Here is a 22,122-nt window from a genome sequence, read left to right on the forward strand (position 1 = left end):
GTAGCCATTTTTCCCCCATCCTGCTCTAGTCGTCGGTCACTCATTGTAAACATTTTGCTCACGTCTGCACATACAGTCTGCGCAGCCCGTCACATCTAATTACAAAAACAATAGATGGACTACTGTATGAATTTTCACCTTTTATTATATACTGGAACAGGAAAGAAAACATAGTATTAAAAAAATGGAGTAAAAAATACACCCGAAGATTTTTTTTAACTCGTTTGAGCCGGTTCGGGCAGGGTTGAACGGTTCAAACTAGAATTAAATGTGTCTCTAGAGCTGAACCTAAACCCAAAATTCGTGAACCCGAACCAAACCCGAAAAAAATTTTCATTCAACACCCTGCCACAATAAATAAAGATATGAGAAAAAGAATGATTGTATGAGATAGAGGAGGAAAAAATGAACCTAGAAGTTAGGTTTCATGACTGTAGGTTAATTAGTTTATTAGTTAGAGCTACAAATGTTATCGAAATAGTGCTGGACGTCAATACATTCAGGGGACGTGAAAGTAGCTCCGACGTCGAAATACCTAGTACAAGAAACATCAAAATTGGGTTACAAACGCTGGATCTGGGTCATATTAGATCAAGAGCATGTAATTAAGAGTAATTAATACTTAAGGTCACCAAAGGACCTATATATTTGTGTAAAAAAGAAAGAAGAAACTTCGATGATGAAATCACATCCAGCAGAAAGACGTCCAGGCAGTGTGAGACCTCGCAAAATTAGTAAAAAACGGATTCGTGTTGATTTAGAATTAAAAAAAAGCATTTAATTAAGCATAATTAACACTTAAGATCACCGAAGGACCTATAATTGGTGTCAGTTGGGGCTAAACATGAAGTAACTTGGATGGCGATGTCACATCCTACAAAAAGGCGCGGCCAATGATGCAGAGATAAAATCACAATTTTCAGCAGAGAAGAGAGTTTTTAAATTTTGGTTGCTTTGGACTGCGCATGTATTTGAGAAACTTTTCACTAAGTTTGGTTGTCATCTGCACAGCAGAAAAATTAAAATACTAATGTTATTTTTTTTTTTTTTTTTTTTTTTTTTTTGCGAGGTTGGGTGCACTGACCACTGAAAGTGCCTATGAATGGTGATTTCAAGATTTAGCCACATAGTGGACAAGAAGCTGAATGCAGAGTGTGTCCCCAAGTTAGAATTCTTGTTTTTCGCTCTCTCTAGTCAAAAAGGACTTGCAATCTAGGATACAGCAGGCTTCAAAAAAAGCTAAACTCCTAATTATTTTCTAAAGAAAAAAAAAAGTCAGATATGTTACATATAAAATGATAACTAAAAAAGTGAAGCTCGTTTTTGAAGTGTTCAGATTTTTACAAGATGTCATAAAGAACCTGCAGTTTGTCTTATCCTGCACAGTGAACTACCTATAAGTTATCTAAGCAGAAATCGTTAGTACATCTTCATGATTTTTTAAATAATAGTTTTCCTAAGCTGACACGCTTAATTACTCATTATGGCAGCAACAACTCTTTTTTTTTTCAATTTGTGCTAACATGATGAAACTTGGAATATATTCTAATAAGAGGAAGGTAAGCCGCCTCTGAAAATTGCCAACAGTGCAGTGAAATTGGTGCAACAGTTGACCACTTAAGCACGCATCCCCCCCCCCCCCCCCCCCCCCTTAAGATATATCCAAGTGCCTTCAACGAATTTTTGCAGCTTCATGCAGTGGATGCATTCTGTATTGTGTAAACTTATGTAACAGGCGTAATTAGTGCATTGCACCATATTGGGAATGTCGAGAGGCATGTGCAAAAATCTCAGAAAAACATTTTAGGGGTAGTGTGTGGGTGACTGTTAAGAGTATCGGGAAGGCAATGCTTGCTAGCATTTTAGGTCAGAGCGAGTTCGTAGTCATCTACTTCGTTATAATTGGCTTTCGAGGTGTCAAGAGAAGCATTATAAAGAAGGTATAAAGGAAAGAAGGTTAGAAGGCTTTCATTCATGATTCATCCGAAATAAACTAAGAAACGGCTGGAAACTTTGTGCATCATCATAAATTTATTTCACGGTACAACTTATTTACCGCTTTTGTGATTAAGGCTGTGTGGAAAGGTGACTTTCGGTAGTTCGTTCGGATGCATTACTGCATGTGCACTGTCGGGAACGTCAACGCAGAAGTGCACCAGAATGGTGAAGGCCTTCACAGCTTCCTCCATGGTGCAGCATTGGTAGTAATATTTCGTATATGTACTTGTTTAAGGGCCATACTTTTTATACACAGTTCTGACTTGTCTCATTGTCACTTGTCAGTCTCATTGTCTGTTAGCTTGCAGCAGATTCTACTATTTGGCCACAATTAAGCACGCATAAAACAGTGTTTTTGGCCAACATTTTTGTTCTTTTCTTTTTTACAAATTACTGGCAGACAATTTGGGTGTGTGGCCCCTGCGTGAATATATACAGTAGTTTTTCACAAATGGCGGGGTCACGCGTCTGGTAGCTGCCTTTGTTGTTGACCACTGCAAAGCTCAGAGAAGTGAAACAGTTTTCGTGGCCACTGATAGAGCCCTCCCGACCACAATGTTGCCGTCCGATCATCGTTACGTCTGCCATTATGTGCACCTCAGAGATTTGTGGGCAATATCAGGTTTGAGAGAAGGGTACAATCACGGGTTGTTTTGGTCACATCTTGAAATGGCCCTTCCCCAGGAATCAGTCTGAATTAACCTATGTGAACTGAGCTGTGGCATGGGCATGGGCTGGAATCACCCATGCCCGCAGTTAGGATTGCCGACTTCTGAAATTGACTCGAGTCGAAGTAACAAGGTTTTAAAGAACTCTCTGAATTTAACGTTGTTGTTGCGCAGATTGGTTGCTTTCTAATATTAATTAGTCCATGCATTCTGGTATGATCACTGTTTTTGAAACTAACTTGTGTAACAGTCGCGTGGATCCTAACTACTTGGCATGGTGCCGTAGTTTCCACCAAAAGCAAGCTTTAGTGATTTATTCGTGCTGCTTCTTGGTCATCAGGTCTTGGCAATGACTTCAACATTCTCGAGTATGCTGATCCGGAGCTGGACCGGGCATTTGTGGGCGAAGGAGAGAAGAGCAACATCCTTGACGAGCACCTTGACTTGGACGACAAAGAGGATGACCTGGATGAGGTTGGGCGTCAGGACGCGGAGACCAAGGAGGAGGATAACAACAGCTCTCAGGACAGTGGTGTCAAGCAAGACTCCACGACGAACAAAGAGGAGAAGCTTGAAGGCCAAAAGTCCGACATGGGCTTTCGGCCATTTTCGGGGAAAGGCAGGGGGGACGCACCCAACCAGCAGCAGCAGGGGCCGCAGCGACCAGAACAGCAGCAGCAGCAGCAGCAGCAGCATCAAGTGCAAGGGCTGCAGCAGGCACAGCAGCAACAGCGGCAGCAACAGATGCCCAAGATGCCACACGCCGCATTCGACAATCGGCCTCCCATGAATGTAGTACCATCGGCCTCCTTCGCCGTAGCCGGCCAGCACCCAAGTCTTCGCGGAATGCGGCCACCGCCTCCTTACTCGGGTGCTGCCGGCCCAATGCCGGCTGGAGTTCGCATGATGGCAGCTATGCCGCCTGCTATGAGCCATCTGAGGGGCTCGCTGGCCGGTGTGAGGCCCCCGGGAAATGTCACCATGCCGGGGGCTGCCACCGGACCAGCACTGGTCGCTGGTAGTGTTGGGAGCTCAGCGGGTGAGCAGCGGCCCCTCCTTCTTCAGGAGCAGCCGCTGCTTCTGGAGGACCTGGTCGAGCAAGAGAAGAGGGAGCAGCGTAAGCAGAGCGGGGAAGCTGCCATGGCTTCCCTGCTAAGTGACGTGGACTTTGAACGCCTCAAGGCCGATGTGCTCTCGGGTCCTCCCGACGACAGCATTGGAGCTCCGGCCACCGTAATGCCCCAGGCGTCCCTGCTGCCTGCCATGGGACAGCAGCACCCCGTGAGTGACACTTTGCCTGGTACTACTTGTAAACCTTACCCACCTGTGGTAATGCTGAATATCACTGTATATAAGTCACTATAATTTTAATGTAACGTTAGAGGTCCCATACTGGCATTGGTATCTGTGTTTGTTTACAAACATAGCTATTATAGATACATATTGGGGTAGCCAACATAGCTATTGTAGATACACATTGGGGTAGCCAACATAGCTGTTATAGATACCTATTTGAGTAGCCAACATAGCATTGTAGATACATATTGGGGTAGCCGACATAGCTCCTACAGATATATATTGGGATAGCCAACATTTCTATATAGATACATATTGGGGTAGCTGGCCTGTGTGGGAAGCCACCCTACTTGTGGAGTCTAAGAGAGCTTTGGCCGAGCCGCAAATAGTATGCATCCTGCACCAGTGCTAATTTCCTTTTCCGACAGGATGCATGGAGCTGTGCATCAAGAAAGAATAGAATCTCAGTAATGCAGATTTCAGGAGGTATATGATTGCCAGGCTGAACTACATCGTATGCAAATTTGCATGACTTCAGACGTTCCGAACGCTCTCCTGCTCCATTGCAGATGATGCAAACGTGCGAGCCATGGCAGTACACTATGCGCTACCTGCACATTATTGAATCCACAATTACTAGTTGCACTGTACCCGCTTGCTGCAAGCGTGCAGGGGTGCTCGGGCCACACATCACTGACTTTGCAATCGCTAGTTGTGCTGCACGTATCGCGAGAAGTCTTTGGTGGCGCGCGGCACGCACGTCTCCAGCTTTACGCATTCCAATCGGGCACGACGTGCTTCGGTTGTCAGTGCATTTTAAATGCGCCAAATCCCTATTCCTTTCCTGATGACAAGCACTGACACTTCTGCTGCAGTGCAGTTCGGACATTCCTGAAATTGTACAGTTATGCACTTAGGATTTTGGATGAATTCTTTGACATTGCCTACACTGTTTTGTGCTAAGCACTTGATAAAACTGCGAAATGTTGTCGCTATCGCTTAGTTTCATTTCAAATGTGAAACCGTATTTCAGGTGGTCAGTGGATAAAGTTGCTGCGATGCAAGCGGTTTTTGGCAGTTTTTAGTGTCATTCTGTAATTCAAATCTTCGGGTAATTCTAATGTTTTTCCTAGTTCTTTGAAGGTTGAAGTAACGAGATCTTGCTGCAATAATTTTTTGTTGTTCTCCTGGAACCTAGTCTCAGGCTTCACATTACATTTATGGTCACGTCGCATTTGTATACGTGTAGCGTCATCCCACCGCGGTGGCGCAGGAGTTAGGGCGCTCGGCTTGTACCTTCCAGGATGTGGGATTGAATTCTAGCCTCAGCCCTCCGCTTTTTGACGGAGGCGAAAAGCTAGGCTCTCGTGTGCTGTGCGATGTCATTTCACTTTCAAGAACCCTAGGGACTAAATTTCCAAATCCCTCCACTATGGTGTCTCTATAGTCTGAGTTGCTTTGGGACGTTAAACCCCACAAACCAAACCAAGCCAAATGTATTGTGTCATGGACCATGTTTTATCACACAACTGTTTTTGCATCTTTTCCTCCTTCTAGTTTCAAAACTGGCCATTTCATGCAAGGGGGGCAACGCTCATTAGGGCTGCTTACATGTGTCGCAGGTGAACCCAGCCCACCTGATCGGTAACCCTCAGCGTTACCACCAGATGCACCAGCCGAGCGGGCCAGCTGGCTGGGGTGGTCCAGGAGGCATGGTGAGTGGCCCCCAAGGTGGTCCCTCACCGCACGTCTTGCGCCAGCCCATGCCTGCCGGTGCGACTGGGCCCATGGTGCCTCCGGGTGGGGCCATGCACCTTGTGCGTACCGAGCAGGGCACCATCCGGATGATGGGTGGTCCTCCACATCGGCCACCAGACCAGCTCGGCCATGGTGAGTTGTGATCCAGATGAAATGGCAGAAACTCGGTGCAGCTCAGCGCATGCAAAGAAGAAAAGCATGCTTAAAACCTGCGTGTGCCAACTTGCATGCGGATCTTAATGCCATTTGCAGCTCTTCCATGATAGGTACAGCCGCCCAAATCTTTAACTAGCATGCGTGAGGGCCGGATTTTCTGTGATTCTAAGCGTTACAAGAGCTAACCTGCAAAAAGTCCAAGAATAAAAAAGGGCTCACCAAACCCTTACTTGATCTTGACCTTCCGACAAGTTTTATTCGTCCTAAGGCGCGGGTGCATAGAAAAGACGGCCACCGTGGTGCACGCCAGTTAAAATTTGAGTGGCTGTACGTATCGCTTTAGAGATACAAGCTAAGGGAAGAATGTGTGTGTTCATGCACTGTGGGATTGGTCAGAAGGGGTTTCTTCCTGCAAATGAGCATTGACAGAAATTTTAACAGAAGGTGTACAAGTAGTGTTCGAGATACAGTTTAAAACAGTGTCATCAGTGTGTGTTATGCAATATTATTATCGTCATTATCTATGCAGCTTTTTTTTTATATACACATCCTTGAGTTTTCACGCGTGGTTTGAAGACTCTGTCAATTTTGAAATGCATATATGCCATATTTACTCGCATAATGCTCGCACCCCCAACATTGGGCGTCAAAAATTGGAATTTTTATTTCCTCGCATAATCATCGCACCACCAATTTTACCATCGCAAGAGTCGTCTGCTAGTAGTAACAAGTGCCATCTTTGGAGCGCTACTGGACATAGCTGGCCTCGTTGTGTGCACGCGTTACCAGGTGGCAATAGCGTGCTCGGGTAGATCATTATCACCATCGGTTATGCTTGTATTTTTTTTAAACTTTTTTTTTTACCTTCATGATGCTTGTAGTCGTCACCATTTTGCGAGTTGTCTCCGCGTCTCGTTGTCATTGTTCCTTCGTTCAGTCCGTGTTGCTTGCTTTGTTCCACCGTCTACTGTGTTCTTGGTGCTGCATCGCGGTGGGGCGGTACGCAAGTTATACTACTACTTTTAAGGGGGGACATGGGTCTTGAGCAAAATTTTCTTAATATTTGTCCTGTCAGTATGAAATTTGCAGGGTTTATGTAAATTCTTGTGCTGGTTTCAAATATGTTGTTAGTTTTCTTCTACATAAATTTGCTGAGTAGTTACAGCAACATTGCTGTTCCAGACTTGCGGGAAGCTTGTAAAAATATCTACTGAAGGGAAATTGCTAAAATGCACATGGATCTGTTCCTGAATGTCTAAGGAACACAATAAAACAAGTTTTGTGCTCCTGCCTTACTACAAGCCAAAGTTATGGAAGTTTTAAGTTTCAGCTTCACAAGTGCAACCACCCCCTTTCTACATCTTCGTATGTTTAAAAATTTTTCATGCAGTTGAGACCTTGTATAATAGCTTTATTGTGTTCCTTTAACACTCACGAGCCAGTAAAAATAAAAATCATTACAATCTAAGGAGTAGGAGAGCCACAATGCCACCCGCAAAATAGAAGGGTAGGCAAAATTTTCATTTTGAGAAAAATGGAAAAAACGAATTGCAATGTCGAACACTAATTTAATCAAACAAAAACTGTAGAAATGCAGGCCACTGTGGCCTAGAAGGCTCCTGGACAGTAATCTGCATTGGGTTTGCCCTTCTGCTTTCGTTTTGCTGCAGTCTGAAAAGCTGCAGAGGAAGCACGCTTCCTCTCTGCTCTCAGACATTCACTGGTGCAATGCACACGTTTACAATTTAAAATGGCTATAAACCTCCAGGAATGTAGTCTCTTTGCTTTCCAACGTCCAAGTGTCGCCTCTTTCATTTTGATTTGCAGTTGCAGCACATTCAGTTGCCACTTTTTCGTTTCGTGTTTTTTTTTTTTTTTTTACGTTTGTCGTTTTGCTACGTCCTCGCATCAAGATCGCGGTGAGGAACGTTTATTGCGGAAAAGAAATGTAATTTGGAGCTGTTTGCTGCTTCCCAGTGCTCTGCATTGCACTGGAAGCAAGTGAATTCCCTAAGGACTATGAACGAGGTCCGATCGGCGCAAACGCGCGGCGAGCTCTACGAAGACGACGTGTCCCGCAGTTTACGCATTGGAGAATAAGTTTGACGGCGATTCCTTATCCCCGTTCACTTTTTTAAATGCCAATACGCCGCCGTATGTTTTACGCTTCGCCAATCTCGGCAAACTGTTTAGATCTGACGATCGGGAACTCCGCATCGCCAAGCGGACTGTCCGCCGCGCTGCCGTCATCGTTACGAACACAATCCGTCTACCGCTTCGTTGCTGGAGTTGGCGCGAGTTCAAGCTTTTCCTGTTTTGAGCTTATCTTTCTGCTCATCTGCGGCCAGCGTTATCACTGTCGCGGCGGGTGCGACCGCTGGAAGTAGCAGTCCCCCGTGCTGGGGAACACGCTAGGCCTACTTCAGGCTCGTACACACGATCGTTCGGCGCACGATTTCCGTCGGCCTGAGTGCGCACAGCCGGGGCAGGGCATCACTTGAGATGATTATTCAACTATTTTTTTTTACTTTTTTCACAAATTCTTGCCATGAACGCACCTCGCGGTTCGGAACCAAGCGCGGCCGGCGTCACGTCTCCGCCGTCTCCCCGCGGCTCGGGCGCGTCGAGCAGACGCCGTCAGCCAGCTCCACCAATGCGGGGACGCCTTATCGTCACGTGCACCCCGAAAGCCAATGGGATTGCAAATGCCACGTTTTCTTCTTTTGCTATTTTTTATGCGACCAATGGGCGAATGTAAACAGCAGAGGCGGCAATTTGAAGACGAAAGGCGGCTCTTTCGAATGAGACCAAGATGGCTACGGTGCCGCGCACAAAATGGGAGCTACGCCTCGCGGAAAATGGTTGTTTCGGGGGTCGTTTTCGGCCCAAATTTGGGCGACATCGATTATATAAATTGGCATTGTGACTAAAATACCGACCCTACAGATGAAAAACTTAGCAGATAGGTAGATAAAGAGCTACTGATTTCGCAAATCACATTTTCTAAAAAGTGATTTTTTCGCGATTTTTTGGTCCGCAAGACCCGTGTCCCCCCTTAAGCTGAAAGGCTTTCGAGTACGGGCTACAGCATGGCAACCGCGCTGCCAGCAGACACTTCAGCTTCAACGAGTTCTGCGTAGTACGAGACAGCGATTGCAGTGTCGACACGGACTCGGATCAAGTCTTTGATCAAGATTAGAACTGTATGGTCTGCTGTGAGCATTATACCATGAAACTCGGGGAGTGATGATGAGGCTGCGTGCGGTAAATAAAGTGCTTTAGCAATTTGTGCTTTTGACGACCCTGTACTTTTATAACAAAGGTAAGTTTTGCTTTAAAGTAATATTTTGGTTATATTTACAATAGCTGATCTACGAATCCCAATTTGTATCTATATAAATTTGCTTTTAGCACTCCCAAAACATTTGCTCAAAAATTTTCCCCACATAATAACTTAGCATCAATTTTCCGCGAAAAAAAGTGCGAGCATTATGCGAGTAAATACGGTACCTATATTCATCCCTTGCTGCTGGAATAGCTGAGTGCACACTGCTGTGCCTCCTCGTGCAGTTGGCCCCTCGTCCCACCCTGCGGGGGGGCTGGCCGGGAGCGGCCTGGCCTCTGCGGGCGACGGGGCGGCAGCGCCCGTGCCTTTCCAGATCCAGACACTTCCGGCACCGCCTGCGCCGTCGCTGTGCGTGGGGCAGGAGCCGCCGCCGGCGCCCATGGTGGCTGCGTACGAGCAGTGGCTAACGCAGCAGGAGGCCCTGCTCGGCTCGCAGAAGAAGGCCCTCGAGGGCGACGTGGGCAAGCTGCGCAAGGCCAAGAAGGCCCTGAGCACCAAGCAGCGGCAGCTGGCCAAGACAGGCCAGGAGCTGCCCCAGCACAACGCCCTCGAGCTGCACCGCATCGCCCAGCAGCAACCAGGCATGCAGAAGAACCTCGACCAGGTAGGGTTGTCTGAGGCCGAGGAGCTTTGGTTTATAGTAGCCAACAGATTTTTCAAACTAGTTCAGACTTGCACAGTATTTCAGGCTTTGCTGAGGAACCGTCGCGTACCTCATGTGGTTATGTATGTACAGTCTTTGTCAAAAGTTTAGAGCCCAAGGGGTCTGCTTCTAAGCCTGGTAGCGACGCTTGTATTCCTGAAAGTCCTTTTTATTGGAAAGGGTAGTACACAAAATCCACTTACTTTGAAGAGTTATGGAATTCTGGGAATCCATTTTTTAAAAGCCATACGGTGTGGCTCAGAACCAAACCCCTCTGGGCTCTAAACTTTTGACAAAGACTGTACATATTGACGACTGGTATTCTGGTTTCCTTGGAGCTCAGAAGTTCGAATTTTCGGATTGAAATAGATGCCAGCAATAACTGTGGGGATCATATATTTTTAACCAGAATTCTTTTTTTTTAGGAGCGTAAGCCCTTGCTTTTCACATTTTGGCAATTTCTGTTGGTCAATCGGCAGCTCCAAATTAAAGATTGCGGATGTATCGTGCAACTATCAAGAGCTTGAGTTAGAAATTCCTCCAAGTCTAGAGCAGTGTTCACCATGGTAGTTTGCCACCATAGCAATCCAAGATGGCGTCCACCCTAAGGTCCACTCTATGTAATGATGTGCCACCCTAAAGGTCACCATAGGTCACGTGTTGCCACCCAAGATGGCGGCCACCCCATGGCCCCCCTGGGTTAAGACCCAGTTTGTGTGAGGGACTCACAGTGACGACCTTTGTTCCTCGAAGCCATAGTGAGGGCGACCTTCGGAGCGCTGTGGTTGCTGAAATAAAGTGATGCCACTTGGTCAGGGAGGGACGCCACTTCGTTGCATTGAAGAAAGTGAAGCAACGCATGCAACGAGCATGTCATAATATGCACAGCAATGGACATATTCAAACAGCTTACGTTCTTGCATTTCAACACCTATCGACGGTGCCTGCACTTTTATTTTTTATTTTATTTTTTAAATCTAACATGGGCACGAACAGGCTTTGCCATCCCCACAACTAGCCTTTCGTCCCCGTGAAAGGTGCTTTCTTGAATTTAAACGAAGTCTAGACAAACTGGCTTGGATTGGTTTCGCTACTTGTTCTTCATTGTTGCCACTCGAATTAACGATGCATTCTTGGTAGCCCTTGAGGGTGCCTGCAAAGAAAAGCAGAAGAGCACGCAGGGGTGTTGAAAACAGTGCAGTGGCAGCATCTTTTGCGGTTAGGCAATGCTACTTCCAGTGCGGGGCAGTTGCTGGATTTTTCGGGCTGTTCAGTTAATCGGACAATTCCCCGAGTCCTGCTGAGTTTGAAAAATCAGTTGGCAACTGTGTTAACACACACTCAAGCAATCTGGGCAGTATCGAGATAATTTTATATGGCGGTATCTGCGAACGGGAAGATATCTAGATGATTAGTTACAGTTCCATGTGTTTAATTTTTTTATTCTCTTCTCCGGTACTATGTATGCATTGTATGCCTGCTCCTGCCTAAAGCCTGACACTCAGGCTGGCAGTATGTTTTTAAATAAATAATAAAAAAAATGTCCCTGCCATTTAATTTTAAGCACCTGGCTGGTGCTAGCCAGGTGTCATCTGTGCCATGGTGGAAGAGAGGGCCACAGGTGTATTTTAGAACTAGTGCTTCAGAATTGGTATTTGTCCTTGTGAATAAAAGGGGAGAAGGGAAGAAAGCAGGCTACATCATCATCAACGGGCAGAGGCAGGGAGAATCTCATTAGTGTTGCAGCTTGGGATGATTCTGTGATCATTGCAGTGTGTTTTTGTGTTCAAAGACAGTGCGACATATTCTCTTGCAAGAAAGAAAAATGAACAAATGCTACGCCGTTGCACATTTATTGACCACGGCATTGTTCCTCCATAGCCCACTGAGCCAATATCGTGATTGACGTATTCCAGCTGCGCAAGTTGTACCGGCAGCACATGATGGTGGTCCAGGAGTATCGCAACAAACAACAGAAGTGGCAGCAGCACATGCAGCAGCAGCAGCAGCAGCAGATGCAACAACAGCAGCAACAGCAGCAGCAACAACAGCAGCAACAGGGTAGTCAGCTTCTCCAAGGGGGAATGCTGCCGCAGGGTTCACCCATGCACCACATGGGAGGAGGAGGAGGAGGGGGTCCTCCATTGGGGCCCAGCATGTCACCGGGCATGGGGCCGAGCATGTCGCCCAGCATGTCGCCCAACATGTCATCCAGCATGAGTCCCATGGTGTCCGGCGCATCACACCCGCACACGGTGTCGGTGAGTGCTCTGAATTTGCTTACGGGCTTCCATTGTTCTCCCAGGTTTTGCTTTATTGTATGTACCGTATTTACTCGCATAATGCTCGCACTTTTTTTTCGCGGAAAATTGATGCAAAGGGGGGGGGGGGAGGGGGGGTAACTATGCGAGGAAAGTTTTCGAGCAAATGTTTTGGAGTGCTAAAAGCAAATTTAAATAGTTGCGAATCGGGATTCTTAGGTCAGCTATTGTAAATATAACCAAAACATTACTTTCAAGCAGAACTTACCTTTGTTATAAAAGTACAGGGTCGCCAAAAGCACTTTATTTACCGCACAAAGCCTCATCATTACTTCCCGCATTCTGTGGTATAATGCTCACCGCAGACCATAAAGTTCTACTCTTGATCAGAGACTTGATCCGAGTCCGTGTTGACACTGCAATCGCTGTCTCCAGTAGCGTACTACGCAGAACTCGTTGACGCCGAAGTGCCTGCTGGCAACGCGGTTGCTGTGATGTAGCCCATACTCGAAAGCTTTCAGCATAAAAGCAGCTGTATAACTTGCGCACCGCCCCACTGCGATGCGGCACCAAGAACACGGTAGACGGTGGAACAAAGCAAGCAACACGGACGGAACGAAGGAACAATGACAACGAGACGCGGAGACAACTCGCAAAATGGCGCCGGCTATAAGCATCATGGAGGGGAAAAAAAAAAGAAAAAGACGAGCATAAGCGATGATAATGATTTACCCGAGCACGCTATCGCCGCTTGGTAGCGCGTGCACACAACGAGGCCAGCTAGGTTCAATAGCGCTCCAAAGATGGCGCTTGTTACTACTAGAAGACTCTTGCAGGGGTAAAATTGGTGGTGCGATGATTATGCGAGGAAAAAAAAATTCCAATTTTTGACGCCCAATGTTGGGGGTGCGAGCATTATACGAGTATATACGGAATATGGTGTTGCAAGAGATTACCACAGTTTCAGAATGCGGGAGGAGATTCTTGTCTGCGTGGGAGGTGACAAGGGCGTGTAATTTATATTGGGTCGTGTCCATAAACGCAAATTCTGCAATCGGGAAGTTGTGTTACGTGTCAAAACAGATTTACATCCTTTCCGTAAAATTTGGTACCTTTGTTAATTACAGAGTAGAAAGTTTGCATAAATTGTTGTGTGTTAAGATGGGCAGATTAGCTTGTTAAGGGGGGACACGGGTCTTTCGGACCAAAAAATCGCGAAAAAATCACTTTTTAGAAAATGTGATTTGCGAAATCAGTAGCTCTTTATCTACCTATCTGCTAAGTTTTTCATCTCTAGGGTCGGTATTTTAATCACAATGCCAATTTATATAATCAATGTCGCCCAAATTTGGGCTGAAAACGACCCCAGAAACAACCATTTTCCGCGAGGCGTAGCTCCCATTTTGTGCGCGGCACCGTAGCCATCTTGGTCTCATTCGAAAGAGCCGTCTTTCGTCTTCAAATTGCCGCCTCTGCTGTTTACATTCGCCCATTGGTCGCATAAAAAATAGCAAAAAAGAAAACGTGGCATTTGCAATCCCATTGGCTTTCGGGGTGCACGTGACGATAAGGCGTCAGCGCATTGGCGGAGCTGGCTGACGGCGTCTGCTCGGCGCGCCCGAGCCGCGGGGAGACGGCGGAGACGTGACGCCGGCCGCGCTTGGTTCCGAGCCGCGAGGTGCGTTCACGGCAAGAATTTGTGAAATAAGTGAAAAAAAATAGTTGAATAATCATCTCAAGTGATGCCCTGCCCCGGCTGTGCGCGCTCAGGCTGACGAAAGTCGTGCGCCGAACGATCGTGTGTACGAGCCTGAAGTAGGCCTCGCGTGTTTCCCGGCACGGGAGACTGCTAATGCCAGCGGTCGCACCCGCCGCGACAGTGATATCGCAGGCCGCAGATGAGGAGAAAGATAAGCTCAAAACGGAAAAAGCTTGAACTCGCGCCAACTCCAGCGGTAGACGGATTGTTTTCGTGACGATGTCGGCAGCGCGGCGGGCTGTCCGCTTGGCGAGGCGATATCACCATCATCAGATCTAAACAGTTTGCCGAGATTGACGAAGCGTAAAACATATGGCGGCGATATTGGCATTTAAAAAAGTGAACGGCGATAAGAAATCGCCGTCAAACTTATTCTCCAATGCGTAAACTGCGGGACACGTCGTCTTCGTAGAGCTCGCCGCGCGTTTGCGCCGATCGGACCTCGTTCATAGTCCTTAGTGAATGCACTTGCTTCCAGTGCAATGCAGAGCACTGGGAAGCAGCAAACAGCTCCAAATTACATTTCTTTTCCGCGATAAACTTTCCTAACCGCGGCCTTGATGCGAGAACATAGCAAAACCACGTACGTAAAAAAAAAAAACAAAAAAAAAAACGCTGCTGCATGCGACTCGCGCAGCCGAAAAAGTGACAAATGAATGTGCTGCAACTGCAAATCAAAATGAAAGAGGCGACACTTGGAGATTGGAAAGCAAAGAGACTACATTCCTGGAGGTTTCTAGCCATTTTAAATTGTAAATGTGTGCATTGCACCACTGAATGTCTGTTAAATAATGCCCTGTTTCTTTTTTGCTCTTTTCTCAAAACATGCATTGTCGACCACTTGCAGTTTTGCGGCCTTAATATCTCGGCACTTATTGCAGATAGAGTAATAATTTTTTTTCAGCATGAAGCCAAATATGTGGAGCACACAATGTTGCAAGTAGATTTTTGAATTTCTTGTTCAAAATTTTTAAAATGGCTTTTTTTTGTGACCATTATATGCTATATTTTGACCTTTGAACTTTGTTATGCAATAAAACAAGAAATTATTGCTTAATCAAGAAACTGCTTGCAACATTGTGTTCATCATTCTTTTTAGTGTTCAGCAATGTGTTCATTTGAAGTTTTTCTTCAGTGGTCATTTTGTATTTGTTCTTGTAAGAATTAGACTAATTGATGTAATTATCTCATGAAATAATTGGATCACAAAAGAAATAATTGCAGTTTTGGAATCTGCACAAAAAACTACACAAACCCACCAAGTTGCATAAATTTTTATTGGTAAATAAGGAAAATAGTTTTAAGACCAGTGTCCCCCCTTAAGAGAGTTTCCCACTTGGGGGTTACTGGGACGACGCTTTACACTATCTGTTTCCAGTGCTGTCCTTGAACAGTTGAAAAAGGAGCTCTTTAGTCAACCGTTAGCAATGTTTTGCACTTCCTGATTTTCTTCTCCCATGTGATGTCGGCACAGGTAGTATAAAGGAACTGCCTGATAGTAATCCTGAATTAGTGGTTAGAATCCAGTAAACCCTCATTGCTTCAAGCTTGCATATCTTGAAGGGATTTTCTAATGAAATTCACACATTCTGAAATCCGGCCAGTGAAAGGTTTAAAAATGTATTAATGGACAGCATTGCCCCCTGTTGGCATGTCCTCTTTTGAATCTGTGGTAGCATACATGCTCTATGCTACTCACTTAATCACTTACCTTTTAGTTTGTGCCTCTGTTATCCCACATACACTCATTAGCATGCAGCTCTAAGCTACTGAAACATAGTATTCAAAATTAGCTGGCACAGATATAAAGCCCCGTTTTAATCAAGGCATGTGAATGTACCTGTGTGGCCTAGGGGCAATATGTCTAACTTGGGACCCAAGGGTCAAAGAGGGCTGCATTTTCATCTCGCCTTCCCTTCTCAAAAGTGAAGCCTGAGGGGACAGTGCCTGCCAAAGTTCCCACGTCATGTGATCTCGTTACATCACGCAACTCGCCGACCACTCGGTGCTTGGCCGTGTCATGTGCAATGTACCACCTCCCACAAGCATGCTCGTTGTTTTTTGCTCACAACACCACGCCGACGGCAGGTTTTCTGAAGAATAGTCTTCAACACTCTCTGCACTAGTATGCACTTTCTATTTTGGCCACTGATCTCAATATGGCAGCTTTCATGCTTGTTGCAGCGGCCAAATTTAATCCAACAGTGTTAGACTGTTTTAAGGCAAAGGCCTTTTAAAAGGCTCCTGACTCGCCGGCGTGTCCATGTGTGTGTCCGTGGGTCCGCAACAGCTCCAGTCATCTTCAGAAGGATCAGGATGGTTTCACTACTGATAGTTAATCAATCAAAGATGTAGAAGCAAGTGCATGAACATTAGTTAATGATGATTAGTTAATCTGTAAGCTTTGAGGCATCTTAAATGCATTCACTGCGCATGCGTAGTAGAGTACATCTCCAATCACTTCTCAGACCACAAAGGAATGGTTGCAGATGTCGACCCCAAACATCATCTTCCAATAGATACTTGTCAATAAAGTTTTAATCTCGAAACAGGTCTTGTCAATGCATTCCAGCGCAGCGACACGGCTCCGTGTCACGCCTCAGTTCAGTTCAGTCGTTCAGTCGTGTCCGACTCTTCATGACCCTATGGGCCATGTCACGCCACGCTTTCTGATCTCTCACTATCTTCCTAACATCACATAACTTCATCTGCAGTGCCTCGAGGATGCCATCTAACCATCGCGTTCGCTGTCTACCACTTCTCCGGCAACCCTCAACCTTTCCCAACATAAATCTTTCTCCAGCGACTCCTCTCTTCTCATCAGATGACCAAAGTAGCTGAGCTTTAGTGTCACGCCTAGAATGTGCCAAACAGAGTCAGCAGCAAGATTCACGAAATGAAACCAAGCAGTGGTCAAACAGAGGGCAGTGACAGTGGTGATTAAAGGCTTTTGCCTCTGGGCACTTTAGATTGTCAAAGTGGCCCCTTAATTTTTTTCAGAAAACCCGACGTTTTTAGTGTTGTGAGTAGAAAAATCGCGGGCATGTCTCTGTCAGGTGGTAATTGGCAGGTGGCATGGCCGGGCACACTACTTGGTTGGCTGGTTTGTGTGGTGTCGCAAGACCTCGGGATACGGCCGAATTGGCAGGAGCTGCCATCTGGGGCAGTTCCTTTGAAATGGGCGGGTGAGATGGGAATCGATGCTTGGAACGTAACATAGCATGCGGGAGGAGCATTGCCACATGACGCAGCAGACAAGTTGGTTCCAAGGATGTCTAGCAACTGGGAAAACTGGGAATTGTCAGAGGAATTTTATGCACCGGGAAAAATCAGTGAAATGTCAGGGAAACCATCAAAAATTCCACTAAATCGGGGAAAATGTCATGAGTGCATTTTCATTTTAAGCTGACTCATAGTAAGTATGTTGTTATTCATGCGAATTTTTTTTATTCTTTTGTGCTGTCTCGCCAACACGTGGCCACCATGACAGCCGCGCCCTAAGGCGAGACGCATATATTACTTTGAGGCCAGCGCAGGGCTCAGCTGCCACAATAGACGAACCAATACGCATGTGAGGTGGTTACTCAATAAAATATGTGGAAGCGCCGCTTGAGAGTAGTGCACGACAAAAAGCAAGAATGACTGCACTGGCAGCGGGCAGCACAAAAGCGATCGGCGAGCTGTGCTGCGAAGCGCACGCGTGCAGCCGTATTAGATTGGATTGGCTCGGCTGTTTGCAGGGTAGGCAGCTTGCGGGCTCCGAGGCTGGCATCAGTACGCTTTTAATTTTCTATAAACGTTGGATGTTCTTAACGGCCATTAATACTAATGACAGCCTTTTTACTATCGTAAATGGCTGAATACGATTAATAAAAAGCTTTTTAATGTGAAATATTCATCTGTGCTCGTTATCATCAGCAGTTACATTTTCGAGCCTCTTCACTCGTCAGGGAATTTGAATTGAAATAATCAGGAAAAACTTGGGAAAAGACAGGGGTTTTAAAAGCAGGGGTTTGCTAACACCCTGGTATCATTACATAGGTTTATGTTGGTGCGTGGGTATTACTGGCTCACGAAAAAGCAGCTGCAAAGGATCGTATAGCAATGCTGCATTGTGTCAGGCTTCTTGTGCAAGTTTGCCGATCTAATGTGCATTTACCAGCACTTTATTTAATTTGCCCTCTTGACATTCATTTTCTTCCTTTTAAAACTTGAAAAAAAGGACGTTCTATTCATTTGCACAGCAAAGCGTTACGATAGAAATGTGCAGGCATACCATATTTTCTTGCGTAATGAGCCCACTTATGTTGTTAATAATTTGAAACTTTTTTTTTTTTTTTTCCGGCTTTAGCTTTTTTTAGCACGTTCCTTAGTTTCATGGCGTTCAGTGCATCAAGAAGTTGTACTTTCGTTACATCACATCATGTTTGCACTGTGTACAACGGTAGGCGGCAACCATAATAGTGGAGCAGGGTAATTTAATCCAGAACACTGTGAAACCATCTTTGCACTGAAATGCTACGGAGAGCAGGACCTTAAGACTCCCTGGGAATTTGTGTGAGCTTGCGACCGAGAGCGAAAATGACTGCAGCTGAGACCGCAGCTAACGCTTGGCATTCACGATGGACACTCGTGATCATCCTGTGACTTCTCTAAACCTCACTTAGAAAAAAAGCGCATCTCACGTTCAGAGCTTCGGTTCAGCGTGTTCGCTTTGCTTAGCCACAGTTGGCTAGCGCTGTCTGCTGTCGAAAACTCGTGGGATCGGGCCGCAGTAATGATTACAGCGAACACCTTTTAAAGCGGACAGTACTAAAAACTGCAGACATGATTGCAGCTGACTGCAGCTTTTTTATTGACGATGGACTGATGGATGGACATACGTTTAGGCGGGCAGGTATGCGTACGATGTGAAATTTCAACTCTCGCAAGCTGACCTCATGAAACTTTTTTGTGGGTGTGATGACCCCCCCCCTCGCAACTGATAACTTTTCTTGGGGGATAAAAAAGAAAAAACAAGTTCATTATTCTAGTATGACTTGTGACTGTCATTTCACGCATCGTGATTTTTCGTTGTGTTTTTTTTTTTTTTTTTTTTTTTTTTTTTTTTTTGTAAGTTTCTTAATGCTGAAAAGATTCTTAAGGGCAGACACTGGTCTTAAAACAAAATTTTTATTATTAGAGATATTGCAATGAAATTCGATGTGTATATGTATGTCTTCCTGCTGTTTTCAAACACATAATTTGTTGCATTATATCTAATTTAGTTCTCATACTATAGAAACATAACTGACTCCTAATTAGGTAATTTCTTATGGGTCATTAAGACACTTTCTCTCAACATTATTTGGTTTCGATTAAAATGTAGCTGTAGCCAAAGGCCTGCCATGTGGAGCTATGCTATTTATATTGTCATAGAGGTGCATTATCATATAAAAATGCCCAATTATGCTGATGCCCCATAATTTTTAAATATAATTAGCTGACATTACTCTCCCGCAATTTTGACATGTTCAACCTAACAACATAAAAATAGCATAGAGCTCCACATTTCAATTCTTCCTGAACGCAACAGTGTAAGACTTATTAAAATAGTGCCACAAGAACATAATGAAAAGTTCCGTAAGGCTAGTCATGTGGGCAAAAATATGAAGGTGAGAAGATCGCATTTGAAATTTTGACACTCGACTGCAGAAAATTTTGGGAGGAATTTTTAACTGCAGATTTTATTTTAGTGTTCCCTATCTCTCCCTCTGCAAAACAAAACAAAAAGTGTCTTATTTCATTCAAGGAAACATTTCCTAAAAAATTTTGAAGATGTGTACATGATGAAATTGTAAAAAAAGACATTTTTATCAAGCTATGGAATTACTTTTTTTTTTAGACAACGAGAGTGCGGGGCAGAGATGTCCAGCTCCAAGGACAGTATTTTGAGCCCTGAAAACGGTTTCTTGAGGGAACTAGCGGTCTGGTGCCCAGGAGGCCCGAGCCTATCGTGGCACTCTTGGGTGGCCCTGAAAAGGTCCATTGTGACGCTCGTGTGGTTGACCGCTTAGGTCTTCGCGATCTCGTGTGCAGTATAAAGTTGTTAGCGCTTTCACGTCCACAAGGACGAACTCGGTGCTGGCATCACATTCTGCGCTGAGGCCGAGGTGAAACTTTCGTTGGGTTGCCGACTTTCCCGATAGAACGGACTTTGCTCCGACTGCTCAACACAGTGCGACGGCTCCGCCGTAGAGGAGTATGCTGCGGCGGCATCAACATAAAGTGTACCGTGATTCAGGACGCAATCCACGCTGTAATTTGAACCCGCGGTGTCGTAACGCAGGTCCTGACAGCACGCTTGCAGCCGACGCCTTCTGGCTTTTGCTCCACGCCCATTTCTTACGGCTTCCAAAGGCTTGTTGCATGCACAGTTACAATCTACCGCTTTCCGGCATCTTGATAGCAAGAGAAAAAAAAAAAACATGGCACAAAGTGGTGCGTCGAGAAACATGGGCGCAAACGAGACACGCTCAAAGTGGCAGCCACCATGGCGAACACAAAACAGAGAAGAAAAAAAATGACGCGCTGGTCACGCCAGCCAATGAGATGCGGAAGTGCGTGCTTGAAAAGCGTGCCGGGTGACAGCCAATCGGAGTCCATAAATGGCCTTCAGAAAACCGGCGCGCGCAGCAACTCCACTTGTTCGACGCCATTGTGAGATAGCAGAAATTGCGCACAAGGAAAACAGCTTCAAACCAAGCCCAAGATGGCGGCCATCGTCTGACTGTAATGCCCGCGGCGTGCGCGAAAATTTCGAACAAATTTCCTCTTTTCTTGGGGCATTTCGTGGCTGCTGTGATGTTTTAAAAACCGATTTTATCGTAGCCCTCCACCATGTCTCCCCTTTCTCTCTTTCCACTTTCACTCCCACCTTCCTCCCTTCCCTTACAGTCGGTTTAGGTGTCCACAGAGGCAAGTGTGACAGATACTGCGCCTTTCCCTTCCTCTGAACCAATTAATATTATTATTGTTATTTGCTGACCGAATTCAGTGCTAATAATTTGCGTGCAGGTGCTCGGAAGGTTAAATGTTCCGAAAATGGGCTTTTCTCAAGATCGTTTTTTTTTTTTACAATTTTCGACCGTTCTAAGGCCCGCTTCACCCCTTAAATGGTTACAGGTTTCCAGCGGTGGAATGCCCTGTGGACCACCGCAATCTCCAATGCTGCCACCTTCTTCCCCAATGGGAGCCCCTTCCCCATCCCCACGGATGCAGCAGCCTCCCACGTCCCCAATGGCTTCTCCCCTGCACCAAATGTCACCTCAGCTGCCTTCGCCACGCACCCCAAGGCCACCTACTGCCCACCCCATAAGTCAGGTTTGTCACTACTGTTTGGTTTTTTATGTGACCGTACCTTTTAAGTGAGTAAGTGAATGAATTTAATTTTATTTGCAAGTACCATGTGAATTCTGAAATAAACAAGACGAACAATGTTTGACACTTTTTAATTTTTAATTCTTTTTTTCAACTGATAATTGATTTGATATTTGAAAGCATATTTTTCCGATATTCGTATTCGATTTATGTTCGAAAATTTCAATACTCGCACACTGCTAGTGTGCAAAGGCTACGTTTGTGTATTACAGTCGAACCTCGTTATAACGAAGTAGTATGGGGGCGCAAAATTAGTTAGTTATATCCGATATTCGTTATAAAAATGCACACCCATATTCCTGTAAATAAGTTTGCTAATAAAATGAAACAAAATGCGCACTAATATGGACAATACAAAGGTGCGAAAACGCACAATTTTTTTTCATTAAAAACTAGGTAAAAGCATGAAATCTCGCTTTTCGTTCTGTATTGGAGAGGAAAAATGAGTACTAAGAAGGGATGTTGCCTCTGCGCACAATTTGCGCGACGGAGCTAAAGGACTTGGGGAGTGTAGCGCGTGCGCCCGGGTCGGTCGCAGTGGTAGAGGCTCAGCGGGGCTGGCGCCATGACGAGGCAATGGCGATGGCATCCCAGTCACATGCCTGTCAGCCGTTGCATGGCCGGACTGAAGCAGTGTCGCCACCACCGCCGCCGCTGCTTCAGTCCGGCCATGGCTGTTAAGACCTTCGACCGCGCGGTGATCTCGGAGGCCATTGACCATCAGTGCTACTTTTTGTCGCCGCTGCTAGATGATGCGGCACGCAAACGTGCAGGCGATTTAAACCACGGTGATTTAAACACACTTCAGCGGCGCCGCC

The 22,122-nt window shown here is 45.7% G+C and overlaps 1 protein-coding gene across 11 annotated transcripts in view; it reads left to right on the top strand.

Annotated features, from left to right (window-relative positions):
• The window catches only part of LOC146186354 (uncharacterized), a 196,636-nt gene that overhangs the window by 91,675 nt on the left and 82,839 nt on the right, over positions 1-22,122 (top strand). For all 11 annotated transcript variants that reach the window (XM_084607123.1, XM_084607122.1, XM_084607130.1 and 8 more), the window contains 5 exons: positions 3,007-3,947; positions 5,585-5,852; positions 9,447-9,826; positions 11,782-12,126; positions 21,050-21,247. In XM_084607123.1, coding sequence (XP_084463249.1) covers positions 3,007-3,947; positions 5,585-5,852; positions 9,447-9,826; positions 11,782-12,126; positions 21,050-21,247 — 2,132 coding nt within the window. The remainder of the gene's footprint in view (positions 1-3,006; positions 3,948-5,584; positions 5,853-9,446; positions 9,827-11,781; positions 12,127-21,049; positions 21,248-22,122) is intronic.

The sequence above is a fragment of the Amblyomma maculatum genome, chromosome 6 (assembly GCF_055883805.1).
Source record: "Amblyomma maculatum isolate TAMU_Amacu chromosome 6, ASM5588380v1, whole genome shotgun sequence".
NCBI classification, from domain to species: domain Eukaryota; kingdom Metazoa; phylum Arthropoda; class Arachnida; order Ixodida; family Ixodidae; genus Amblyomma; species Amblyomma maculatum.